Source organism: Bos mutus, chromosome 6 (genome assembly GCF_027580195.1).
Source record: "Bos mutus isolate GX-2022 chromosome 6, NWIPB_WYAK_1.1, whole genome shotgun sequence".
NCBI classification, from domain to species: domain Eukaryota; kingdom Metazoa; phylum Chordata; class Mammalia; order Artiodactyla; family Bovidae; genus Bos; species Bos mutus.
In genome coordinates, this window is record NC_091622.1 from 93,709,649 (window position 1) to 93,731,101 (window position 21,453).

General features: G+C 40.1%; 1 protein-coding gene and 1 long non-coding RNA gene across 3 annotated transcripts in view; one reads left to right on the top strand and one right to left on the bottom strand.

The window, feature by feature from the left end:
* The window catches only part of LOC138988317 (uncharacterized), a 173,323-nt gene that overhangs the window by 47,631 nt on the left and 104,239 nt on the right, over positions 1–21,453 (top strand). The window lies entirely within an intron of this gene.
* On the bottom strand, positions 13,148–13,850 carry NAA11 (N-alpha-acetyltransferase 11, NatA catalytic subunit). The gene has a single exon (XM_005904221.3). The coding sequence runs from the start codon at positions 13,835–13,837 to the stop codon at positions 13,148–13,150; it is 690 nt and encodes a 229-aa protein (XP_005904283.1). The 5' UTR covers positions 13,838–13,850.

Consider the following 21,453-nt stretch of genomic DNA (forward strand, 5'->3'; position numbering starts at 1 on the left):
AAAAGTAGCCAGATTTAGATGCTTGTCCTAATGTATCACCATAGTTTACTTAAGATTTTGAATATGTGAAAACTTTGGTGATTTTTTTTAAGTCTCCTTTACTCAAAACCATGCAAATGGGAAAACAAGTACAATTTGATTCACACAAATAATCTTATTACATATGAATGCTTGGGTCATAAAGAGCAAGAGATAAACAACTTTGATTAAGCGTTTCCTTTTAAATGGATACATAGAGATTTGACTTGCTACATTTATAGGAATTCACTCCATTCGTCATACTTCATTCCTTAAAATCTTCACACACATGCACACAGTCATCACTGCAGAAATGCTGTTTTTTTTTTTTTTTCTGGATGGCTAGAGAGGAAAATTATCAATATTTCACACCAGTTTGAATCTGAGGATAAAAATCTCTGAAAGTAAAAACGTTAGTAATAACATTTACATGTCTTCTTACAAATTACAGTGCAGTTTTCCCTACAATACCTCATTACACAATAACTCAGAAGGTATGAAAGTTATTTTTCTCTATTTTATATATGAGAAAATTGACATGCCAGAGGATATCCAGGTAGTAATAAGCCAAACTAGGACTAAAATTTAAGCCTTTGGACTCAGGTCTGTGATTTCTCACTCTATTAAACCACTTCTTGTGACAATTACTTGCTAAGGACTGTGTTCTCTAAGTAAGGTCTTAAAATATGCAGTTGAGGTGATGACCTTACACAAAATCTATCTTAATTTTGGTGTGAAAGCAATATATGTATGATTTATAATGAAAGGACTTTTTTTTTGCAGAACTTCACAAAATTTAATCTTTATATCCATATAAGGGAACAAGCTGTTTAAATTACCTTTCAAGTGTGCCTCAAGGAAATGATCTGTGTCTTTTAAGATTTCAAAGAAGCATTCATGTCTAGGAAAAAGTATTAAGAAGGGCTGTGATAAGTCACTTGGTCTGTTTCATCAGGTTTTTGGCCAAGTACCGTTAATAACAGTTCTGACTCAGAATACCCAGATGATGAAAGGCTATGAGGAACGAATGACACAGGAGTAGAAGAGCCTGTGATTCCAGACTGGCCTGGTATCTGACTTGTAACTGGACATTGCAGTATTTTAGCTTCTTGTTCTGGAAAGAAATTAAGAAAATTTCAGTGAGAGTATCTGTGAATATTCTGATTCTGCACGTCTGTGCTATATGCCACTACTGCCAAACTACAGGTTATTGTTGGCTTGGAGACAAAAAACAAAGATAAAACTAGGAAAAGGGAGGGGACACTGATGTTGAAAAGGGAGGACTGGGGAAAGGATGGGCAGGCAAGTAATAGAAAGACAACAGCAAAATGCTTCTTTGAACAAATTAACTTAAATTTGGAGTGTCACCATGGGAAAATTGCCCTTCAAATTACCTTCATGATGAATTCAATGTCTTACTGCTGCTGCTAAGTCGCTTCAGTCGTGTCTGACTCTATGTGACCCCAGAGACGGCAGCCCACCAGGCTCCTCCGTCCCTGGGATTCTCCAGGCAAGAACACTAGAGTGGGTTGCCATTTCCTTCTCCAAAGCATGAAAGTGAAAAGTGAAAGTGAAGTCGCTCAGTCGTCTCTGACTCTTAGTGACCCCATGGATTGGAGCCTACCAGGCTCCTCCAGCCATGGGGTTTTCCAGGCAAGAGTACTGGAGTGGGGTGCCATTGCCTTCTCCACAATGTCTTACTAGTCAATGATTTTCAGGTGGCAGCATACAAAACAATCACCTGGAGGCTTGTTAAAAATACACAATCTGTTTTGTAAATTTGAGCTGGAGTGAAAGAAACTGTGTTTTTAACATAGCACCTGGGTGACTTTGATGAATTGTACTTTGAGAAAACCTGGGCTAGAAATTCTTATCCCTGGATGAGAAATTTTTTCTTGAAATTGTTTCCCACACCACTTCAACCCACATAAAGATCTCATATTCTCTTTTTTTAATGTGTTCATGTTCAAATTCTATGTCAAATATCAGCATGGGAAACATTCTTAGTGTCTGGAGTAATCTATGGATCAACAAACACAATAAATTGAGTGACAGTTCAAAAGTCTCATCTACCCAGTCATTTGTTTGGAAGTCAAAGATGAGGAAGGAAATATTAACATATCAAAGAAAGTGAAAGTTAGTCTCTTTGAGACCGTTTGACCCCATGAACTACACAGTCTATGGAATTCTCCAGGTCAGAATACTGGAGTGGGTAGCTGTTCCCTTCTCCAGGGAATCTTCCCAACCCAGGGATCAAACCCATGTCTCCCACGTTGCAGGCAGATTATTTACCAGCTGAGCCATCAAGGAAGCCCAAGAGTACTGGAGTGGGTAGCCTATCCCTTCTCCAGCAGATCTTCCTGAACCCGGACTTGAACAGGGGTCTCCCGCATTGCAGGCAGATTCTTTACCTGCTGAGCCTACCTTCTAATATAATAGAAGATGTCAATTATTATCACTATAGCTCATATACTGTATATATAAATTTTGCTTTACACATTTTGATGAAACAGGTTTGAAATTTTTATTGAAATCATTAGGTCATCAACCTCATATGACAAAATTCCTAAGACAAACAACATTTGCATGTGTATTTAAGAATGAGATTCTAAATTATTTGGAGTCTAATACAAACCAACCTACAGGCCAGTCACAGGTATTCTGGACTAGTTCCATATTTCGAGATAACTGTTAAGACATCTACAAGTCAAGGTGTGATACCTAGATCAGCAACATCAGCATTGCCCATTGTCCAGGAGCTAGTTAGAAATGCAGACACTCAGCATACCCCCGACCCCCACTTACGGAAACAAAATCTTCATTTTAACATGGTCCCCAATGACCCATCTGCGTGTAAAAGCTTGAGAAAACTTTCTTTCAGCTATTTCAGAGTCCTTATCCTTTCCTAGTTTACTCAGCTTTGGACTAACTTCCAGCACCCCTCTCTGCTCCTCCCACATATCTACTTCCCCATTATTGTTTCAGTCACTTTCGGTTCCTTATTCTTATCTCCAAAGGGAAAACACAGATTCCAACTAGGAAACTCACAGACTTCATTCACAAGTTTCTATTAGCCAGAGAAAACCCTGCATCTTGATGATTAGTGTTTCTGAACAATATGCTCACAGACCTTAGCCCACCCAGATAGTTTCTTTAAAGCAGCAAGTACAGGAGCCAGTGTGGGTCATTTCCTACAGCTAGTCCAAGGGTGTTCACCACGGACTCTCCTACATCCTTGTTTCAATGTCCTGCTTTGGCCTCTCTCGGTTTGTACGGGGTTGGCCAAAAAAACTTGGGTTTTTCCACAGCATCCTATGGAAAAACCCAAATGAAGCTTTTGGCCAACCCAATACTTAAGTAAAAAGCAGTCAGCCCATTAAATAATAATAAGCCCCATGTAAAAAGAACAATGCTATTACACAAAGCAGTATCCCAGGCTCCCACATTTTCTGTTGCAGAAAGCTATTGCTCCTGCTAAACCACGGTGATTACCCTGGAACCACCTGGGAATATGCTAATTTATGCCCAAAGCGATATTAGTTATTATTATTTTACTTTCATTATCTAAGTAGGCACAGTGCGAACCAGGTAGGTTGCTATAATTCTGTCTTCTCTTGGTATGAGACTGGGAAAAAGGATCTAACAGTAACATAAAAAAGCTGCCAACAGTTTTGGTAAACAACACTGCAAAAGTCAGGCATCATTTCTTATCTTCCAATTACTCCAGTTCCTATCATCAAGTTAGTAGAGACAGTCATGTGCCGGGTGCCGGAGAGAAATCATTCAGGTAAGCTGAGGCTACTCCTTCTGTTTCTCCATCTGCTAAGCTGTTAACACGAAGACATATTGACAAGGGCTCAAGGAAAACATGGAATATTTCACCAGTAAGATTATGCTGCCCTAGAGACAGATGTTAGAAAGCTGTAATATTTAAAAATAAAGAGATAAATACATGCTTGAGAGGAAGGAATAAAATAGTTTTAGAGTTGGGAGAGAAAATTAAAAAGAAAAACAGTAAAAATGGAAAGATGGATGAGAGGTTTGTATTGTCAAATCCTCATGTAGGAAAAAACTTTTATGTCTGCCTCAGGCAATCATTTCCTATTAGGCAGGCATTCTTTTTTTTCTTTTTTTTAGGCAGGCACTCTTAAGAGTACATTCTTAGAGTAGATTTGTAAGAAGAGCTTAGAAGGGCTAATTATGACTACAGAGAACAGATTTCTCTCTTGTCATCGGATGGTTAATGTCAGGGCTTTAACTTTAAACCATACACACTAGTTTTCATAAAAATTTAAACATGAGAAAAACTACACGCTATGGTAATTCACAGTGAATAGAAAAACATTAAGTAATGATAACTGGATTTTATCTGGTGACCTCTGCTGCACCTCATCACAAGTGGTCAAAATGTTTTGCCTTTACTTATTTTTACTGGGGAAAACAGTAAACAGGATTATAACAGTGGGTTATATAAATATTTACAAAAGACATATAGTTGTCACGTGTTAACACATTTTAAAACTCGATTCTCCCTTTTTTTTTGCTACTGTTTTCACACTTTTGTAAATAAAATGCAAAAAGGAGCAAGAGGAAAGTGAAAGGAATTTTGGCTTTGAATTCAAATAACTTGAGTTCAGGTCCTAGAAATTTACTTCGCCTCCTTGACTTCAGGTTCCCCATCTATAAAATAGGGATAATAATACTTACCTCCCACTTGCTGAGAGGATTAAATATACTGGTAATAAAGGCCCTAGTACTGTGCCTAAACATTATAGGTTCTCAATAAACAGCAAGTTATGTCACTAACCAAAAAAAAAAAAAAAAGACACTAACAAGCATATTAGATATTCCAATTTAATTACTGGTTGTCCTTTTCTTAAAATCTCCAAGTTCTGACTGCATAATAGAAGCCCTTACCACTTCTTCCCCCTGGGAAGGAGGAGAATACCTCTTCAAGAAAGGAGAGGACATGAGAGCGGACAGGTTCCTGGAGAAAGGAAGAGGAAACAGAATACTTCAACGAGAAGGGGTGAAAAAGGAAGAGGAAGGGGGCATGAGGTCTGACTTGATGGTCCTGACCACCCCTTCAAGAATGAAAACCCAGAGGAACAATGGCAAAAACTAAAAGCCTAGGAGCTTTGGAAGTCTTCCCTGTTTCCTGTTCTGTATTTTAGGAAGGGACAACCTTACAAGACAACCACACCCAACAAAGGACTACTACAAACACAATAAAATGGCAGGCATGGTGTGAGCAGGCCAGGAAAGGTTCGGTGATGGCAGGCCTCAAACTTCCTTGGCACTTGCACAGCAGGCTCTTGTGTCCACGTATTCCGTCATGATCCTGGTGGGGTGTGTGGAAGGTTGAGAGTGAGAAGCCATTGGAGTTGGCCTGAGATGACCCCAGAGCAGATGCTACAGAGTTCACGGGATAAGCCAGGACTCAGAGAGCAGATGTGGTTGAGACACGAGGACCTGCAATGCTGTTGAGAAGTGAAAAGAGAGCAAGTGAGCAAAGGAGGGCTATAGACTCCGAGAGAATAAAATCAGGGTTTAACCAGTAACAGATTCTGGCAGCAGATCAACAAGGCACTAACAGACAGTTTAGACTCGCTATATCTCCATGGGGGCCAGTGAGAATTCAGATGACAGCACAAAGAGCCACACGTGAATCTGAGGCTCTCTCCCCTCTCTGTGGTGAAGACACATGAACTTTTCTTGACATCTAAGTGAGGAGAAGGGGATGACAGAGGTTGAGATGGTTGGATGGCATCACTGACTCAACGGACAGGAGTTTTAGGTAAATTCTGGGAGTTGGTGATGGACAGTTAGGCCTGGTGTGCTGCAGTCCATGAGGTCGCAAAGAGTCAGACATAACTGAGCAACTGAACTGAACCGAAAAGCCATTTCTGCCAGGAGAGAGGGGAGTGGGGAGAACAATGAAAGGCTGAGATCTACCCCAAAGATCTTATTTTAAACCTGAAGAAATTATGACACTTTTGCTTGCCATCTTCAAATTCTACCCCATCCTACTCCACTCAAAAAGATACTTATCTCAAAAAAAAAAAAAAAAGAGAGAGGGAGAAAAAGGAAATTTATCTCAATTCAAATGAAATAGAAAGCCTTTTTAGCTCTTGATAGCTAGATGCAATGTGTCCAATTCTAGAAGTCATATTTTCTTTCTGTGAGACCTGGATATGAAAGCAAAATACCCATTATGTCTCTCTATTCATAACTTAAAAGCATTCTAATTACAATAGGTAATAGAAGGTAGTGCCTTAAGTACACTTTCTCTCCTTTTCATTTTTAAATTCTACATTGGTAATTTGGGCGGGTCCTTCCTTCTTTCAATGACTATATACTGAGAACTTACAATGAAGGAATAATGTGTCAAGAGTTAAGGAAATGAAGATAAATGGGACATGGTGGTTGTTGTTCAGTTGCTAAGTAATTTCTGACTCTTTGCAGTCCCATGGACTGCAGCATGCCAGGCTTCCCTGTCCTTCACTATCTCCTGGAATTTACTCAAACTCAAGTCTATTGAGTCAGTGATGCCATCCAACCATCTCATCCCCTTCTCCTTCTGCCTTCAATCTTTCCAATCATGAGGGTCTTTCCTGAAGAGTTGGTTCTTTGTATCAGGTGGCCAAAGTATTAGAGCTTCAGCATCAGTCCTTCCAATGAATATTCAGGATTGATTTCCTTTAGGATTGACTGGCTTGATCTCCATGCAGCCCAAGGGACTCTCAAGAGCCTTTTCCAGCACCACAGTTTTAAAGCATCAATTCTATGGCGCTCAGCCTTCTTTACAGTCCAATTCTCACATCCGTACATGACTACTGGAAAAACCATAGCTTTGACTATTTTTTAATCCACTGCCTAGGTTTGTCATAGCTTTTCTTCCAAGGAGCAAGCATCTTTTAATTTCATGGTGCAGTCACTGTCTGCAGTAATTTTGGAGTCCAAGGAACTGGGACATGGGCCCTATCCTTAATAAGGTAGAAAGGTTTGTGTGATATGTGAATGGAATATATAAGTTAAAGAAAAGCTAGTGGAGTATTGCTTCCCATTACTGAGTAGCTGCAAATAAAACAACAGCACAACCTTTAAGTTGTAAAGATGCATTGTTTTCCCATCTATCAGATGCACACAGAAGTTGTAAGATAAAGGCTATTAGGCACAGGCCAGTTAAAAAGCATTTTTGTACAAAATCACAATTTTATTAGAGAAGTCAGTTCCCAAAATAACAACAGTGAATCAAGCAGGACAGGCAGAGGCATATAATACAAAATGTTATTTTTGAAAAAAAGTGTATTTGCTGTCATGGAAGATGTGGGAGAATAGGCCAGAAAGTCTATCATCATTACCTTTTTAAATTTGTTTCAAACACTGTTAAAAGAGGCATGCAAAAGAAGTTATATAAAAACCAATTCTATAGTTCTTTTAGTTTTCTCAGTAAATATTGCTTGATACAATTAAGACGTTAAGATAAAATATGAATATTATTAGTCCTTAACTTATTAGCTTATTAAGTTCAAATTCTTACACTACTGGGATTACTTAAAGACAGGCAATGGCAGCCTGAGAAATAGGTTAATTGTTGACATGACTTTTCGAGAACAAAACAGAATTTTATGACGTGGAATTAAAAAAAAATCCTATGATAGTCTGAGGACTTCAGTCTTAGAACAGCACTGCAGAATATTTCAGGAAAGCTCTTTGAACCAGAGCCATTCACAGAATAACTGTTGTTATCGTCTCCTCCTTACCTCTTCCACCATAGAGCTCCTTAGCATGAAGGGTGTAACATTTAGGAAAAGCCTCTGTTTTTGTCAGTTACCTCTAACAAAGTTGGTATTTCAGTCATCCTAAATATATACATGGCACACTGACTGAAAAGTGACATTGTTAGAGATTATAAATAATTCAACAAATGATATCTATCTGATTAGTATTTCAAAACAATATTTTATCTCTTCCCACTTCCCCTCCCCTCTTTATCTTTATACAGTGCAGCAGCATTTGAAATCTATGGTTTCTGGCATATCTGGGGTAAGGTTATACTAGGAATTTACCAGACCTGTCAGTCTCTAACTTTCTTCCATATTTCATTATATCATTCCAGTTATAATTAGTTGTCTGGTAAAATTAAGAACAGTCTATTTCAGTGAATGCTCATGTGAACATTTAACAACTTTTTGTTAGGATGACAGCTTAGCGACAGAAAGAATAGACCAGAAAGGGAGAGTCACTCAAGTAACCTTGGTTAACTCAATATTGCCAGCTCAATGGAAAATTCTAAGATTCTGCATTTTTTCCCTTTTTGTTATTAATCATCCACATATTTCTTGTCAGGAGCATCAATTTGATGGCATTCCTGCCTTAACTAGCATGTTTTGAACTGACCTGTCTTCATTGCTATGGCTCCTTAGAAACTCTGCTGTTGACGAGCATTGATTCAGCTGAATGCTTTGACATTCAGCTTGTCAGTGAAAGCTATTTTAATCATTAAGATGCATCTCCCTTCCAAGGCTGCAAACTGTTGCTGCTCATACACAACATTCTATCACTTGATTACTGTGGAGAAGAAAAAGAGGCTGGATGGTTACTATCACTGCAGTTTGAAAGCAAAAATTTATAGAATAAGTAACTGTGTGTGAAGCATTGGGCTAAGCAATTTTCAGGCATTGTCCACTTAATCTTCACCCTGGTGGAGTCCCAGCATCTGAGTTTGCATCCCTGTTTTCCACTTACTGTCTGAATGACAGGCACTTCTCATCTGTAAAATGGAGCAATGCATTTTGCATGTGTGTGTGTGTGTGCCAAGTCACTTCAGTCATGTCTGACTCTGTGTGACTCTATGGATTTTAGCCCGCCAGGCCTCGCTGTCTGTGGGATGGATTCTCCAGGCAAGAATGCTGGAGTGGGTTGCCATTTCCTCCTCCAGGGGATGTGCCCAACCCAGGGATCGAACCTGCATCTCTTATGTCTCCTGCATTCGTAGGCAGGTTCTTTACAACTAGCACTACCTGGGTACCTACTTTAGAGGGATTTTAGGAGGATTAAGTGAGACAATTCACAAGTAGTCCCTATAATCGTACCTCTGACACAGTGTTCTCACAGTGTTCTCAGTGACTTTTATTACCATTTTGTAGAGGAAGACATCCGGTCTCCTTCACCAGCTGCCCTATTCACCATCATTTCTAAATCTTCTAACTCTGTCTCCATTGCCCAGACGCAAAATAAGATAAGGGAAAATGAAAGGTTATTTCTTTCAGGACTTTCTTCTGTAGGTATTCTAACTCCAGTTCCACAGGGGGAATGCCACAATTGTGGCTGGATAATACTTCTGTTGTATTAACCTTTTAATTTTTGTCTCTATTCTTTCTTTCCTCACAGAAGTCTTTTCCCATTCAGGCAGCTAAGTGTATGTCCTAATAAACCCCTGCTGAATGGGACAAAGGTGAGGGATGGTAAATGCAGCTTTAGACAATTCGGGGGATTTCCATGTAGAGGGGTCAATTCTTCCAGGCATAAAGGCACAAGAGGCATAAAGGCAGCAAGGTGGCAGGGTCCCAGTGTCCCATGCCGAGGTTTGTGCAGAAGACATGTGTGTCGTGTGACTAAGCAGACAGCTCAGACAGCCTGGCAGAATTTTCTGTGCCACGTTATGGAGAGGGAGGGGGCAGCAGAGAGACCCCAGGCTCCTAGCCGGGCATGGAAGCAGAACTTCTCAAAGTCCAGAGCACCACTGGGGTGGTTCCCACTGTTGCAGAAACGATATTGTGTGGTTACCAGAACTCATTCCTTTTCCTCCCAGGCATACAACTACACTGCACTATCTAATCTCCCCTGCAGGTAGTTAGGAAAATGAGACTGACTTTTAACACCTAGATAAACCTCCATGTGTATTATCTTCCCTTATCTGCAAGTTGAATGTATATGAACAAGTGGAGGACATATGATTCTAGAAAATGGCACTGTATCAGGGGTTTTTAGCCTGGGATCCATTAACTGAATTTGGGAGAACCATGAACTTGGATTTGGAACAACAACAAAAAATTCTGGATTTTCACTAGCCTCCAACTGAAGTTTAGCATTTCCTTCAATTATGAATATAGGCACTAAGGCACAGTAGTGTCTTACAGACCTTGTGACTTTATCACCAATACAAATCACAGGTTTTCATATTACACTACAGCTGCTGGAGGTATCTCCAAATTGCATTTACACTCAATTTTCCTTTAAATACATAAATAACACAAGACCCTGATGCTGGGGAAGATGGAAGGCAAAGGAGAAGGGGATGGCAGAGGATGAGATTGTTAGATTGCATCACCGACTCAATGGACATGAATTTGAGCAAACTCTGGGAGACAGTGAAGGACAGGGAAGCCTGGCATGCTGCAGTCCATGGGGTGGTAAGGAATCAGACACGACTTAGTGACTGAACAACAAAATAAGTTTATTTTAAAATAATTTGATAACAGTATTAATAAAAATTGGTTTCCTTTGCAATCGCACAGATTTTCAAGCCTTTAAAAGGCAGTTTTCGAGGTGTCCTTAGGTTTCACCAGATTCTTAAACAGGGCTAAGGAGCAGATAAGAGTCCTGAATGACTTCATGGAGAAGGGCCTTTCTTTTCCTCTCCCCTCCACATCCCTACCACATCGCTGACTCATACTGGACCGTGATGTGAGAAAATGTGTGTTACTGTTTTCAGTTATTGAGATTTGGAGATGAATTTTTAGAACAACTAGCCTACGCACATTAATACCCTTGCTACCAAAATTGCCCAAACATGGCAGAGAACACCTGAGACCTGAAGAGGACTCTGACTGGAAAGGACCCAGAAGGCGCTCATAAGGACCAAAGATTAGATGGAGCCAACGGAGCTGTCACAGCAGGTTCCAACATGGAAGGACACTGATGCTAAGTACAGGGAACACCTCTTTCATCTTAGAAATAAAGTCCGATTACAGTAATATAAAGAAACATTTCAGTTATTCCTGAATTTGGACACTGAGATTTATAACTGCCACACAATAATTTTCTTACAATTATTTATTATTTTCTCTTCCCCTGCTAAAGTGACAGTTATTTTTGTTTCTCATATCAGATATTAAGCAATCTCCAATTATCTTTGCTTACTTAAAATCTTACTCAGGTATACTATAACAACTGAAGAGAAGCTGATAACCACAAAGATAAGATGCTATATAATGTAAACATCAGCCTGTCCTAATCACTGGTGTATACCAAGCTCCAAGTCTCATGCCACGCATATACAAATTTTTACCAATGAGTAAATGAATCCAATGGCATTTAATTATATGCAGTGTGTCACTCATAACTGGACTTTGTTATGTGAAAGTTGCTGCCTTTTTCATATATAAGGGTAAGGTGACTAGAAGTTAAAGCTTCTAAATTGACCCTTCAAATTGTTAAGGTGTTACAACGTTCTTTAAGGGAAATTAAATAGTCTTTTAAAACTACTTTTCAGTGACTGATTAATGGGTAGTATGAAGAACAGTAATTGTTTTGTTCTTTGACTTTTCATGTTGATTTTCACACATTATAGAGTGAAAAAAACAGCATAATACATCCCCCAAGTACCCATTACCCAACTTCAACAATTATTACATGTCGTCATTCTTATTTTTTCTATTTCCCCCTCCATGACCTCTTTTGTGTGTGTGTGTGTGTGTGTGTGATTTTGCTGGAGTATTTTGAAGTAAATCCAAGGCCTCATATTATTTCAACTCTAATTACTTCAATATATATCCTTAGAAAAGACCCTGATGCTGGGAAAGACTGAAGGCAGGAGAAGGGGATGACAGAGGATAAAGTGGTTGGATGGCATCACCGACTCAATGGATGTGAGTTTGAGCAAGCTCCGGGAGTTGGTGATGGACAGGGAAGCCTGGCATACTGCAGTCCACGAGGTAGCAAAGAGTCGGACACGACTAAGCGACTGATCTGAACCAGTATCTTTAACAGATGAGGGCTTTTTAAAACAATACTACAATATCATTTAGCTCACTTAACCAAATTATTAACAATTCCTTAATAGGATACAATCTGTGTTCAAGTTCTGCCTAGTTGTGTCAAAATGTCTTATATTTAGTTTGTTTAAACCAAACAACCTCCATAACAGTTGTATATGGTTAGTATACCTCTACAACTTGTTTTAACTGATAAATTCCTCCTCTCTTTTTAAAAATGACATTCATTTGTTGGAGAAACCAGATCATTTGTTCTGTAGAAATTTTCTCATTCTGGATTTGGCTGATTGAAATTTAACATGTCCCTATGTTTTTTTTTTTCCTTAAAAAAATGTTAGATCCAGGGTCTTCTTTGGATTCAAGATACATTTTATACAGACACACAATATTTTCTTTGGGCAAGAATATTTCATAGCTGTCACTGTGCACTTCCTATTGGATTAGGAGGCACATAATATTTGTCTCCCTTATAGTGATGCTCAACCCTTGGTTGAGAAGATCCTCTGAAGGAGGGCATGGCAACCCACTCCAGTATTCTCGCCTGGAGAATCCACATGGACAGAGGAACCTGGTGAACAGTCCATGAGGTTGCAAAGAGTCAAACACCACTGAGCAACTAACCACAGCACAGCACATAGTGATGCTACACTTGACCAGTGACTTCAAGTGTTGCTAGCTTGATCCATCATTGCAAACAGTCCCAACTTTCACCTAATGGCATCATTCATTGATGACAACTGCCTGATCTATTGTTTCAAGAGTTTCAAAATGGCAACTTTATAATTCTAGCATTCTTTCTGCTTTTATTAGCTGTCATTCTATAAAGAAGAAATTTATTTCATAAACTATGTGGATATTCTGAAATACAATTGATATCGAAGACAGGATGTTGTTTATTTTACTGAATTTAATCTACTTTCAGCATGGAATCCTATTAACTTCCTATGATGAGCAATGAGTTTCCCCCAACCCACTCTACACTCCTATCCAAGGTCAACAGGGTGTTTTCACAGTGAAATCCATTGGGGCTAGAATGGGATGGACGCCGGCGACCCAAGTATGGTGCAGGAATTCAGGGGAGATAGGAACTGGGTCGAGGAAGTGAGAACACTTACCTTAAGCAGGCTCTAGGAGGTGGAGTTGGAGTCTTCTGAACTGTCCTGGGCATCGGGGCTTTCCGTGGATTCACTGGGTTCCTTGCTGTCACTCCCGCTACCATCAGTGGCCGGGTTCTTCTCTTGACAGGCCATTTTAGAACCAGGAAGTGTGCTACCCTGGGTCTCTTGGTTCTCCCTGGAGCCCAGCACCACATACCCGCCCTTCTTCAGCTGTAACTGCCTCCTCAGCTCATCTGCCATCTGCGACAAATCCCGCTTCATAGCATAAGCATCTTCTCCATCTGCATAGTATCTGGGTTCCACCTCACTAATCTGAAAGTTAAGAGTGTTAGAATAGAGGTGCAAGGCTGCCCGGTTACTCTTCCTGACATGCAGGGACACGTACTTGGCGCTAAAGTTCTCAATCATGGCCCTGGAGGCCTGGTCCATAAGCTTCTGGGCTAGGCCCAGGCGCCGGTGGGAACGCTTCACAGCCAGTGAGGTTATGTGTCCGTGAGGGACATCATCTGGGTCTTCCTCCATTTTGGCCAGGACGTAGCCCACAATCTTCCCGTCCTCGTCCTCAGCGATGTAAGAGAGCTGGGGCCAAGAAAGGCCATGGTAGAAATAGTATTTCATCTGGTAGTTCTCGGGAAGGCAAAGGAGGTTGCAGTGTTGCATGTTCATCAGGTCGTCTGGCCGAGCATTGCGGATGTTCATGATGGCGGCAAGCAGCGAGCCAGTTCTGACGGAGAAGACTGTGAGACAGGCTACAGCCGCCAAGCCCTGTTTGCCTTGGTGGAGTTTGAGTCCACGGGGCGGAAGCTGCCGGGCTGGCGAGTGCGGAGACTGGTTGGCGGGAAGGCGGGATGACCAGCAGACGGAAGGGGCGGTGCTAAGTGCTTCCGGAAGTGCGCACCTAGTCCCAGCCAATGAGGTTTTTCACTTCACTGTGCATGTGTGCACGCGTGGCTTAGGGGGTGGAGCAGTAGAGTTCCTTATGACCTCAATGATTTTAATACAATGTTTAATGTTTGATCTGTTGCTGACATTATTCTCTTATTTGTTCCAGCTGTAACTTTTTAATTTGGATATATCTGTATAAATATTCACAAACTGGATAAGCCCATGTAACCAGAGTTTAGAGCAAGAACTAGAACATTTTGCAATTGCAAGCACCCCAGGACACCTTGACACCACCCCTTTCCAGTTCTCCCTGTCCCATGTCCCAAGTGTAACTATGACCTAGATTACTAACAGTCTTTATATACATGAACTCACAGTGCAAACACTGTTTTTGTATCTCCCCCCCACCCCCACCCACCCCCACGAGCTTCCCTTGTGGCTCAACTGGTAATCCGTCTGCAATGCGGGAGACCTCAGTTCGGTCCCTGGATTGGGAAGCTCCCCTGGAGAAGGGAAAGGCTACCTGCTTCAGTGTTCTGGCCTAGAGAATTCCATGGACTGTATAGCCCATGGACTCTCAAAGAGTCGGACACGAGTGAGCGACGTTCACTCACTTTTTTTCCCCACTCAATACTTGTTTCAGCTATCTAGTTGTGTATAGTTGGGAGTTCCTTATACTTTTTCTTGTTTTATCTTCCCTTGCTCCAAAATATCACAGTTCATTCACCCATTGGACTGTTGCTGGCCATTTGTATTATTTTTAATTTGGGAATGGTATGAATAGTGTAACAAAATGTTTCGGAGCATGTTTTTTGTTGACACCTGCACATTTACCTAGGACTATAATTATTGGGTCAGAACAGACTGTGATGTTCAACTTTTGTATAAATACTGCCAAGCCTTTCGATATGGTTGCTGTACATTTTCATCAACGTTTGGTATTTCCCCATCTTTTTCATTTTAGCCATGGCATAGTGGGGTGAGGGGCTGGAGTGGAGTGGAGGGGCGGTTGGGTGGGGGGTGGTGGGAGGGTGGTAGTATTATATTGTTTTTTATTTTGCATTTATCTAATGAAGTTGAGCACCTTTTTTACATGCTTATTAGTCATACATTTTTTCTGTGAAGTGGTTGTTCAAGTCTTTTTTTTTTTTCATTTTTCTATTGGGTTGTGCATATTTTTCTCAATATTAAAGAGTTTAAAAATATATATATTATGAATATAAATCTTTTGTCAGAGATATTTATAATGAATAGCATCCTCCCCTATTGATTGATTTTTCATTCTCTTGTTATTTCTGACATCAAGTAGGAACTTTAACACTGTCTAATTTTCCACTTTTAAAATTTCATGGTTAATGCTTTCCATGCCCTGTTTAGGAAACTTTGTTAACTCCAAGGTCACAGAGACACTCTTCTGTGTTTTCTCCTGAAAGCTTTATTGTTTCACATTTTAGGTTTAGATAGGCAATCTATGTGTATATGTTGTGAGGAAGAAGTTCAGCTATTTTTTGCTTGCATGGATATTATATCCATCTAGCACAATTTATTGAAAAAAGTCACCTTTCCTCCACTGTGTTGCATTCCTGCCTTTGTCATAAATCCTAAATTGCATTTCTAAATAGACTTAAAAATTCTTATACCACCTTGATGTAGCAAGATTTGGGAGTACTTAATAGTGCAAAGAAGTCACATTTTATTAGTACCACTTGCATGTAACATGACTATAAGCCTTAGAATTATCTATGTACCTTATACAATCTTCCTTTCCCATTTCCTGGCATATCATTACCTGGACACTCAAACATTAGAATGTATTCTGTTGTGATTAGGTAGTCTCTTTTCTTATAGGTCATGGTTATACTCTAACTTATCTAGAAAATGTGTGCAGCATTCTTTCCAATAAGGATTCATACTCATTTACTAGTTAAAGTAATCTGGAGCCATGTGGTTTGTGTAACATAGCTTGAATAACTACTATTTTTTGTTGTAATTTAATAGTTGTGTTTTATTGATAAATTTTTAAGATTTATTATAATATTTTACATCCTTGATGTTTTAAGTGACTCTATCCATTGAAAAATTACTTCCTGGTATTATTTCTGTTCATAAATTTCTCTTTTATGTTATACCTCAGTCTGTGAACAAGGATGTTTTCAGATGACCTATCTCTAAAAGCATAATGCAGAGAGTCTATAGTTCTTCTGCAATAGGTTCTTCCTAAAAAACATGGACTACCAGAATTTGAGTTCCTTGTGTTCTTCTGTAGGAACACTGTATCTTTACTGGACTTGCTAAAGTATAGGCTTGAAAAATGGGGCAGGTGTGACAAAACAGATCAACTAAGAAGAACTCAGAACTCACATATCAATTATGTATCCATCACTTGTGTTGTCATTACTTTTGTTCAGGGCTTCCTTGCTGGCTGGTGGTAAAGAATCTGTCCGCCAATGCAGGAGATGAGGGTTCAATCCCTGGGTCAGAAGATCCCCTGTACAAGGAAATGGCAACTGATTCCAGTATTCTTGCTTGAGAAATCCCATGGACAGAGGAGCGTGTTAGGTTGCAGTCCATGGGGTCGCAAAGAGGCGGACACGACTTAGCAACTGAGCACATGTGTACATACTTTTTTTTTACCTTTTTCATTCCATAGGCCATGAAAGCAAGAAGAAGAAGGTCTTTGGGCCTGTACAGATGTGAGAAGAAGAGGCACCCTATGAGTCAGTAAATTTTGTTTGTTATTTTGTTTAATCTTGAATCTGAGAGGTAACAACACAAAGTTTTCAGAGGCAACTAGTTGGATCCAGAAAGTGAAAGTGGCCGTTGCTTTGGCTGTAGTGTGAGCCAAAGCATTTCCCTGTGCAAGTCATTTAGAGAACAAAACCCTTTATGGCAGCAATATGATAATGTATAGGAGGAGTAGTAGTAGTAGCAGTAATGCTCAGTTGTGTTTGGCTCTTTAGGACGACATGGACTGTAGTCTGCCAGGTTCTTCTGTCCATGGGATTTCCCACGCAAGATTATGGGAGTGAGTTGCCATTTCCGCCTCCTCCAGAGGATCTTCCAGACCCAGGAATCAAAACTGCATCTCCTGCATCTCTTGCATTGGCAGGCAGATTCTTTACCACTAGCACCACTTGGGAAGCCATGATAATGTATAACAGATCATAAATGAACAAATAAATGTTTTTATACTTAGGTGATGAACTCTTGTTTCCTTCATTGTCCATAACCATAAATAAGACCAAAAATAATAAATTCAGTCATGTGGGTAAGCAAGAATAGACAATAAGGAGGAATTTCTACTTCCCCATATTGCTGCATATTCTAAACCCACCTTTTTCTGGCCATTGACAGGGCATATCTACCTAAAGTATGAGGTAAATAGTTTGGGGGATAAAAAGGTTTTGCAGTTAGTAATGGGTTTGAACAGTGGGCAGGGGCTGTAAGACAGTCATGAAACTCCACTTGTATTGAAGTGGTAACAAACAGGTTGAGTTTACTATGAGCCCAGCCTTCTCTATTTGCAGAGAAGAATAAAATTGCATATTTTAAAGACACATTAGAATATGTCTTTAGGAATGCTGTGACCCTGTGGGGAATAGCTAAGTCAAAGAGATCTGGACAGAACTGACGCATATTAATGAGTGGGCCAGTCTTTGTCTTCATGAAGCTGTGTTCATACCTAAAATAGTTTCTTTTTCCTCACAACAAAAAATATATAGACTTACATTACCAAGAACACAGTTCTATGTTTCTCTACAAGATTTGTTTAAATCAGAAAAAAGATTATTTGGCTTCTTGTGACAAAGATCATGGCTCTAGGATGTTCATTTAAGCACGATGCAATAGAAGCTTTGGGCTTCCGAGGTGGCGCAGTGGTAAAGAATCCACCTGCCAATGCAGGAGATGCAAGAGATGGGGGTTTGAGCCCTGGGTTGGGAAGATCCCCTGGAGGAGGAAATGGCAACTCACTCCAGTATTCTTCCCTGAGAAATCCTATGGACAGAGGAGCCTGGTGGACTATAGTCCATGGTGTCACAAAGAGTCGGACATGATTGAACACTCACATACACACAAATAGAAGCTTTGAATAGAAGCATATTTGATATGCTATGTAAGCAATAGCTAAATATATCTAAGAGGGTGGACATTAGTGAAATTCAAGTGAGTCTTGGGACACTGAAATTAATTTTTATCCTAAAAGATGACCTCACTCCTATTGGTATAAACATGTCATGTCCTAAGTAATGAATCTGAGACAGGTGTCACCATGCATTTTTAGAGGCTTTGTAACATACGGTCTACAAAAGTGGTAAGATTTCAGTGAAGGAGTAGCTAACAGGTCATCAACATCTTGAATAAGGGCAGAATTTCCAGTATGTAAAATGTTATCCAAATCCCTTTCTGAATGTGGAAGATCAAGCAAAACCTTTCAACATCATCTCAAGGAATTTGGGTCAATGTGAATTGCAGGTCTATATGGTTCTTGGCTTGTACTGGAAAAGAAAGCAAATTAGAACAAAGTTCCACGGCTGTAAAATATTCAGTAGTATGTAGGAAGCAGGAGAGGATAGCAAGGGGACAGGGTTGGGAATGATGGAAAAAGAAGGTAATATCGTAGCATGCAGTGCTTGAAGATCTTTAACATTAAGATTATTTCTGTTAGGTTTCTTGCAATGCCAAGTGGATAGAAATGTTAGGGATTCTTCTTAGGCATTTTCTTAAAGTAAGCAGATGATTCAGCATTGTAATTGATTTGGACTGTGATATGTAAGCAATGCTTGTAATGATCGATGTGTCCACAGGCAAAAAGCCTGGGAAGACTTCAGACAAACATAGCATTTGCTTTGATTTTTTCTTATCTCTTCAGATTTGGCTCAAATATCCTCTCTTTTATTGATTCCTATCCTCCTGGGAAAATGAACTACTTTCTTATTTGTGTGCTCCTCTCAATCTTATCTATGTTTTATGTGTATCATTTATTTTTAGTTTCTGTCTTCTTTGTTTCTTGAAGATATGACCCTATCTTATGGAAATAGTTTTCTAGGAACTAGCCAATTATCTGCCACATAGTAGGTCTTGAGTGGATGCTTATATAATGAATATGTAATTAGAGGTATAAATATATTAAGACAAGCTAAGTGAATCTTTTCTTTGTGCAGTCTAACTAAATTGTATGATTATAGTACATATTTTTGTGTAATGACATCCATTATTGTTGTTTAAGTGTGTAATGAGAAAATATGACAGTACTTATGCTGCATCAGCTTCTATACTTAGCATTATTTTCCCTAACCAACTACATTATGTACCAAATGCTCTAATGTCTAGGCTACTCAGAGATATGCAGATCATTTTCATTATGTAAAAGAAAAGTAAATTGAACATAATTTAGCAATCAGTTTACAGCTCTAGATTTCTCTTTCATGCTTTGGGAAGTGGGTTGGTCATTGTCTATTGTACTAATGTTCATTTTGACCCCTCACCCATAAATCATGTGTCTCAGACTTGCTTTCCAACTAGCTTCCAGATAGATTTGGTCCATAGGCAACCTGGAAAGGGGTGGGTGGAGGGAGGTGGGAGAGAGGGGGGATAGGAGAAGCCAGAGTATTTGTCCCCTACTAGCTGATCCTCAGGAGAAGGCAATGGCACCCCACTCTAGTTCTCTTGCCTGGAAAATCCCATGGATGGCGAAGCCTAGTGAGCTGCAGTCCATGGGGTTGCAAAGAGTCGGATGGGACTGAGTGACTTCACTTTCACTTTTCACTTTCATGCATTGGAGAAGGAAATGGCAACCCACTTCAGTGTTCTTGCCTGGAGAATCCCAGGGACGGCGGGCCCTGGTGGGCTTCTGTCTATGGGGTTGCACAGAGTCGGACACGACTGAAGCGACTTAGCAGCAGCAGCAGCAGCAGCAGCTGATCCTCAGGTGCCATCTTTCTGCAGTGGCTGGTTTCCTCTGGGCTTTCAGCTCCCTGCTAGACAGCCTCTGCTTTTCCATCAGGCAATCATGGCTTCTAGTCTAGGGTAATAAGACTTCCCCCTTTATCCCTCCAGCTCCAGAATTGGTAGTGGTTTCCTGCCTTTGCTAATTTTTTGATTGCTTCACCATCCCCTGTTGGCTTCTCAGCTCTTCCCATCACTCAGTACCATGCATTAAATTGCCTCATTTTAAATTACCTGGAGTGGTTTGCTGGCTGGTCCCTGACTGACAGAAATTGTAGCAATCGACTATGTTTTTAATGTAAATTTAAATTTTATGTTATTTTTCTCAGTCTGACATATATTAGCTAAATACTGAAGCCACTTAGAATGATAATAAGGTGAAATACTCGGAGACAGTCATGGATTCACTGTTCTCAGATATGAGATGGGAGGACCTCTTTGCTGCTGCTGCTGCTAAGTCGCTTCAGTTGTGTCCGACTCTGTGCGACCCCAGAGACAGCAGCCCACCAGGCTCCCGTCCCTGGGATTCTCCAGGCAAGAACACCAGAGTGGGTTGCCATTTCCTTCTCCAATGCGTGAAAGTGAAAAGTGAAAGTGAAGTCGCTCAGTCGTATCCGACTCTTAGCGACCCCATGGACTGCAGCCTACCAGGCTCCTCCATCTATGGGATTTTCCAGGCAAGAGTACTGGAGGGAGGACCTCTTTAGATTAATAGAATTCCTGCTGGCAGAGATACTAGAAACCTATTCCATCAGTTCCACATTATTACCATGTAAGTGTCCCAGTTGTCTCTAAGTACCATTAGGAAGTCAAGCACTATAAGGGTTTGGAGATTGTCAGAAGTCACTTGTAGTTAGTACTGTGTCAGCAGCAATTTGTATACAAGCTTATAAACATCATTCGATGGAAATAGAAGTGGGAGTGAAGAGTGGCAGTAGAGGAGTAATGACTAGAGAATAGCTGATTTATCTAAAGAGAAGAGCTCTTTAAGAAATCATGCTGCACATAGTGAGAAGAAGCTTGACTTTCATTCTTGATTCAAGTATTTCTTTAGCTGTGATTTTGGTCAGGCCACAGGAGATTTTTCTATTCTCCTCTAGAGGATAGAAATCTGTATATCAACCCTGCTACTTTATTTTGAGAATGAAATGGGATAATGTATGTGAGACCTTCTTGCAGTAGACTATATGGAATAAGTTATTTTGAAGCCCTGAAAGTCCTGGCTGGTAGATACACTTGAGGAGAACAAAAATTGAGACAGGATGAAGGAAATACAGCAGATGCAGAATGACAGACATTATGAATAGGTTTCAAAATAATTAGAATAAGAAAAGTAATACTGGATTGACAAAAAAGTGTGAGAATACTAGTCCATAGGTTTTGAAAGGATACAGGAGGAAAACCTAATTTATCTCACATTTTCCCATTTAAATCTTGTAATATGTTCCATTGTTAGTTATAGAACTAGCCTTTTTTAAAACCTC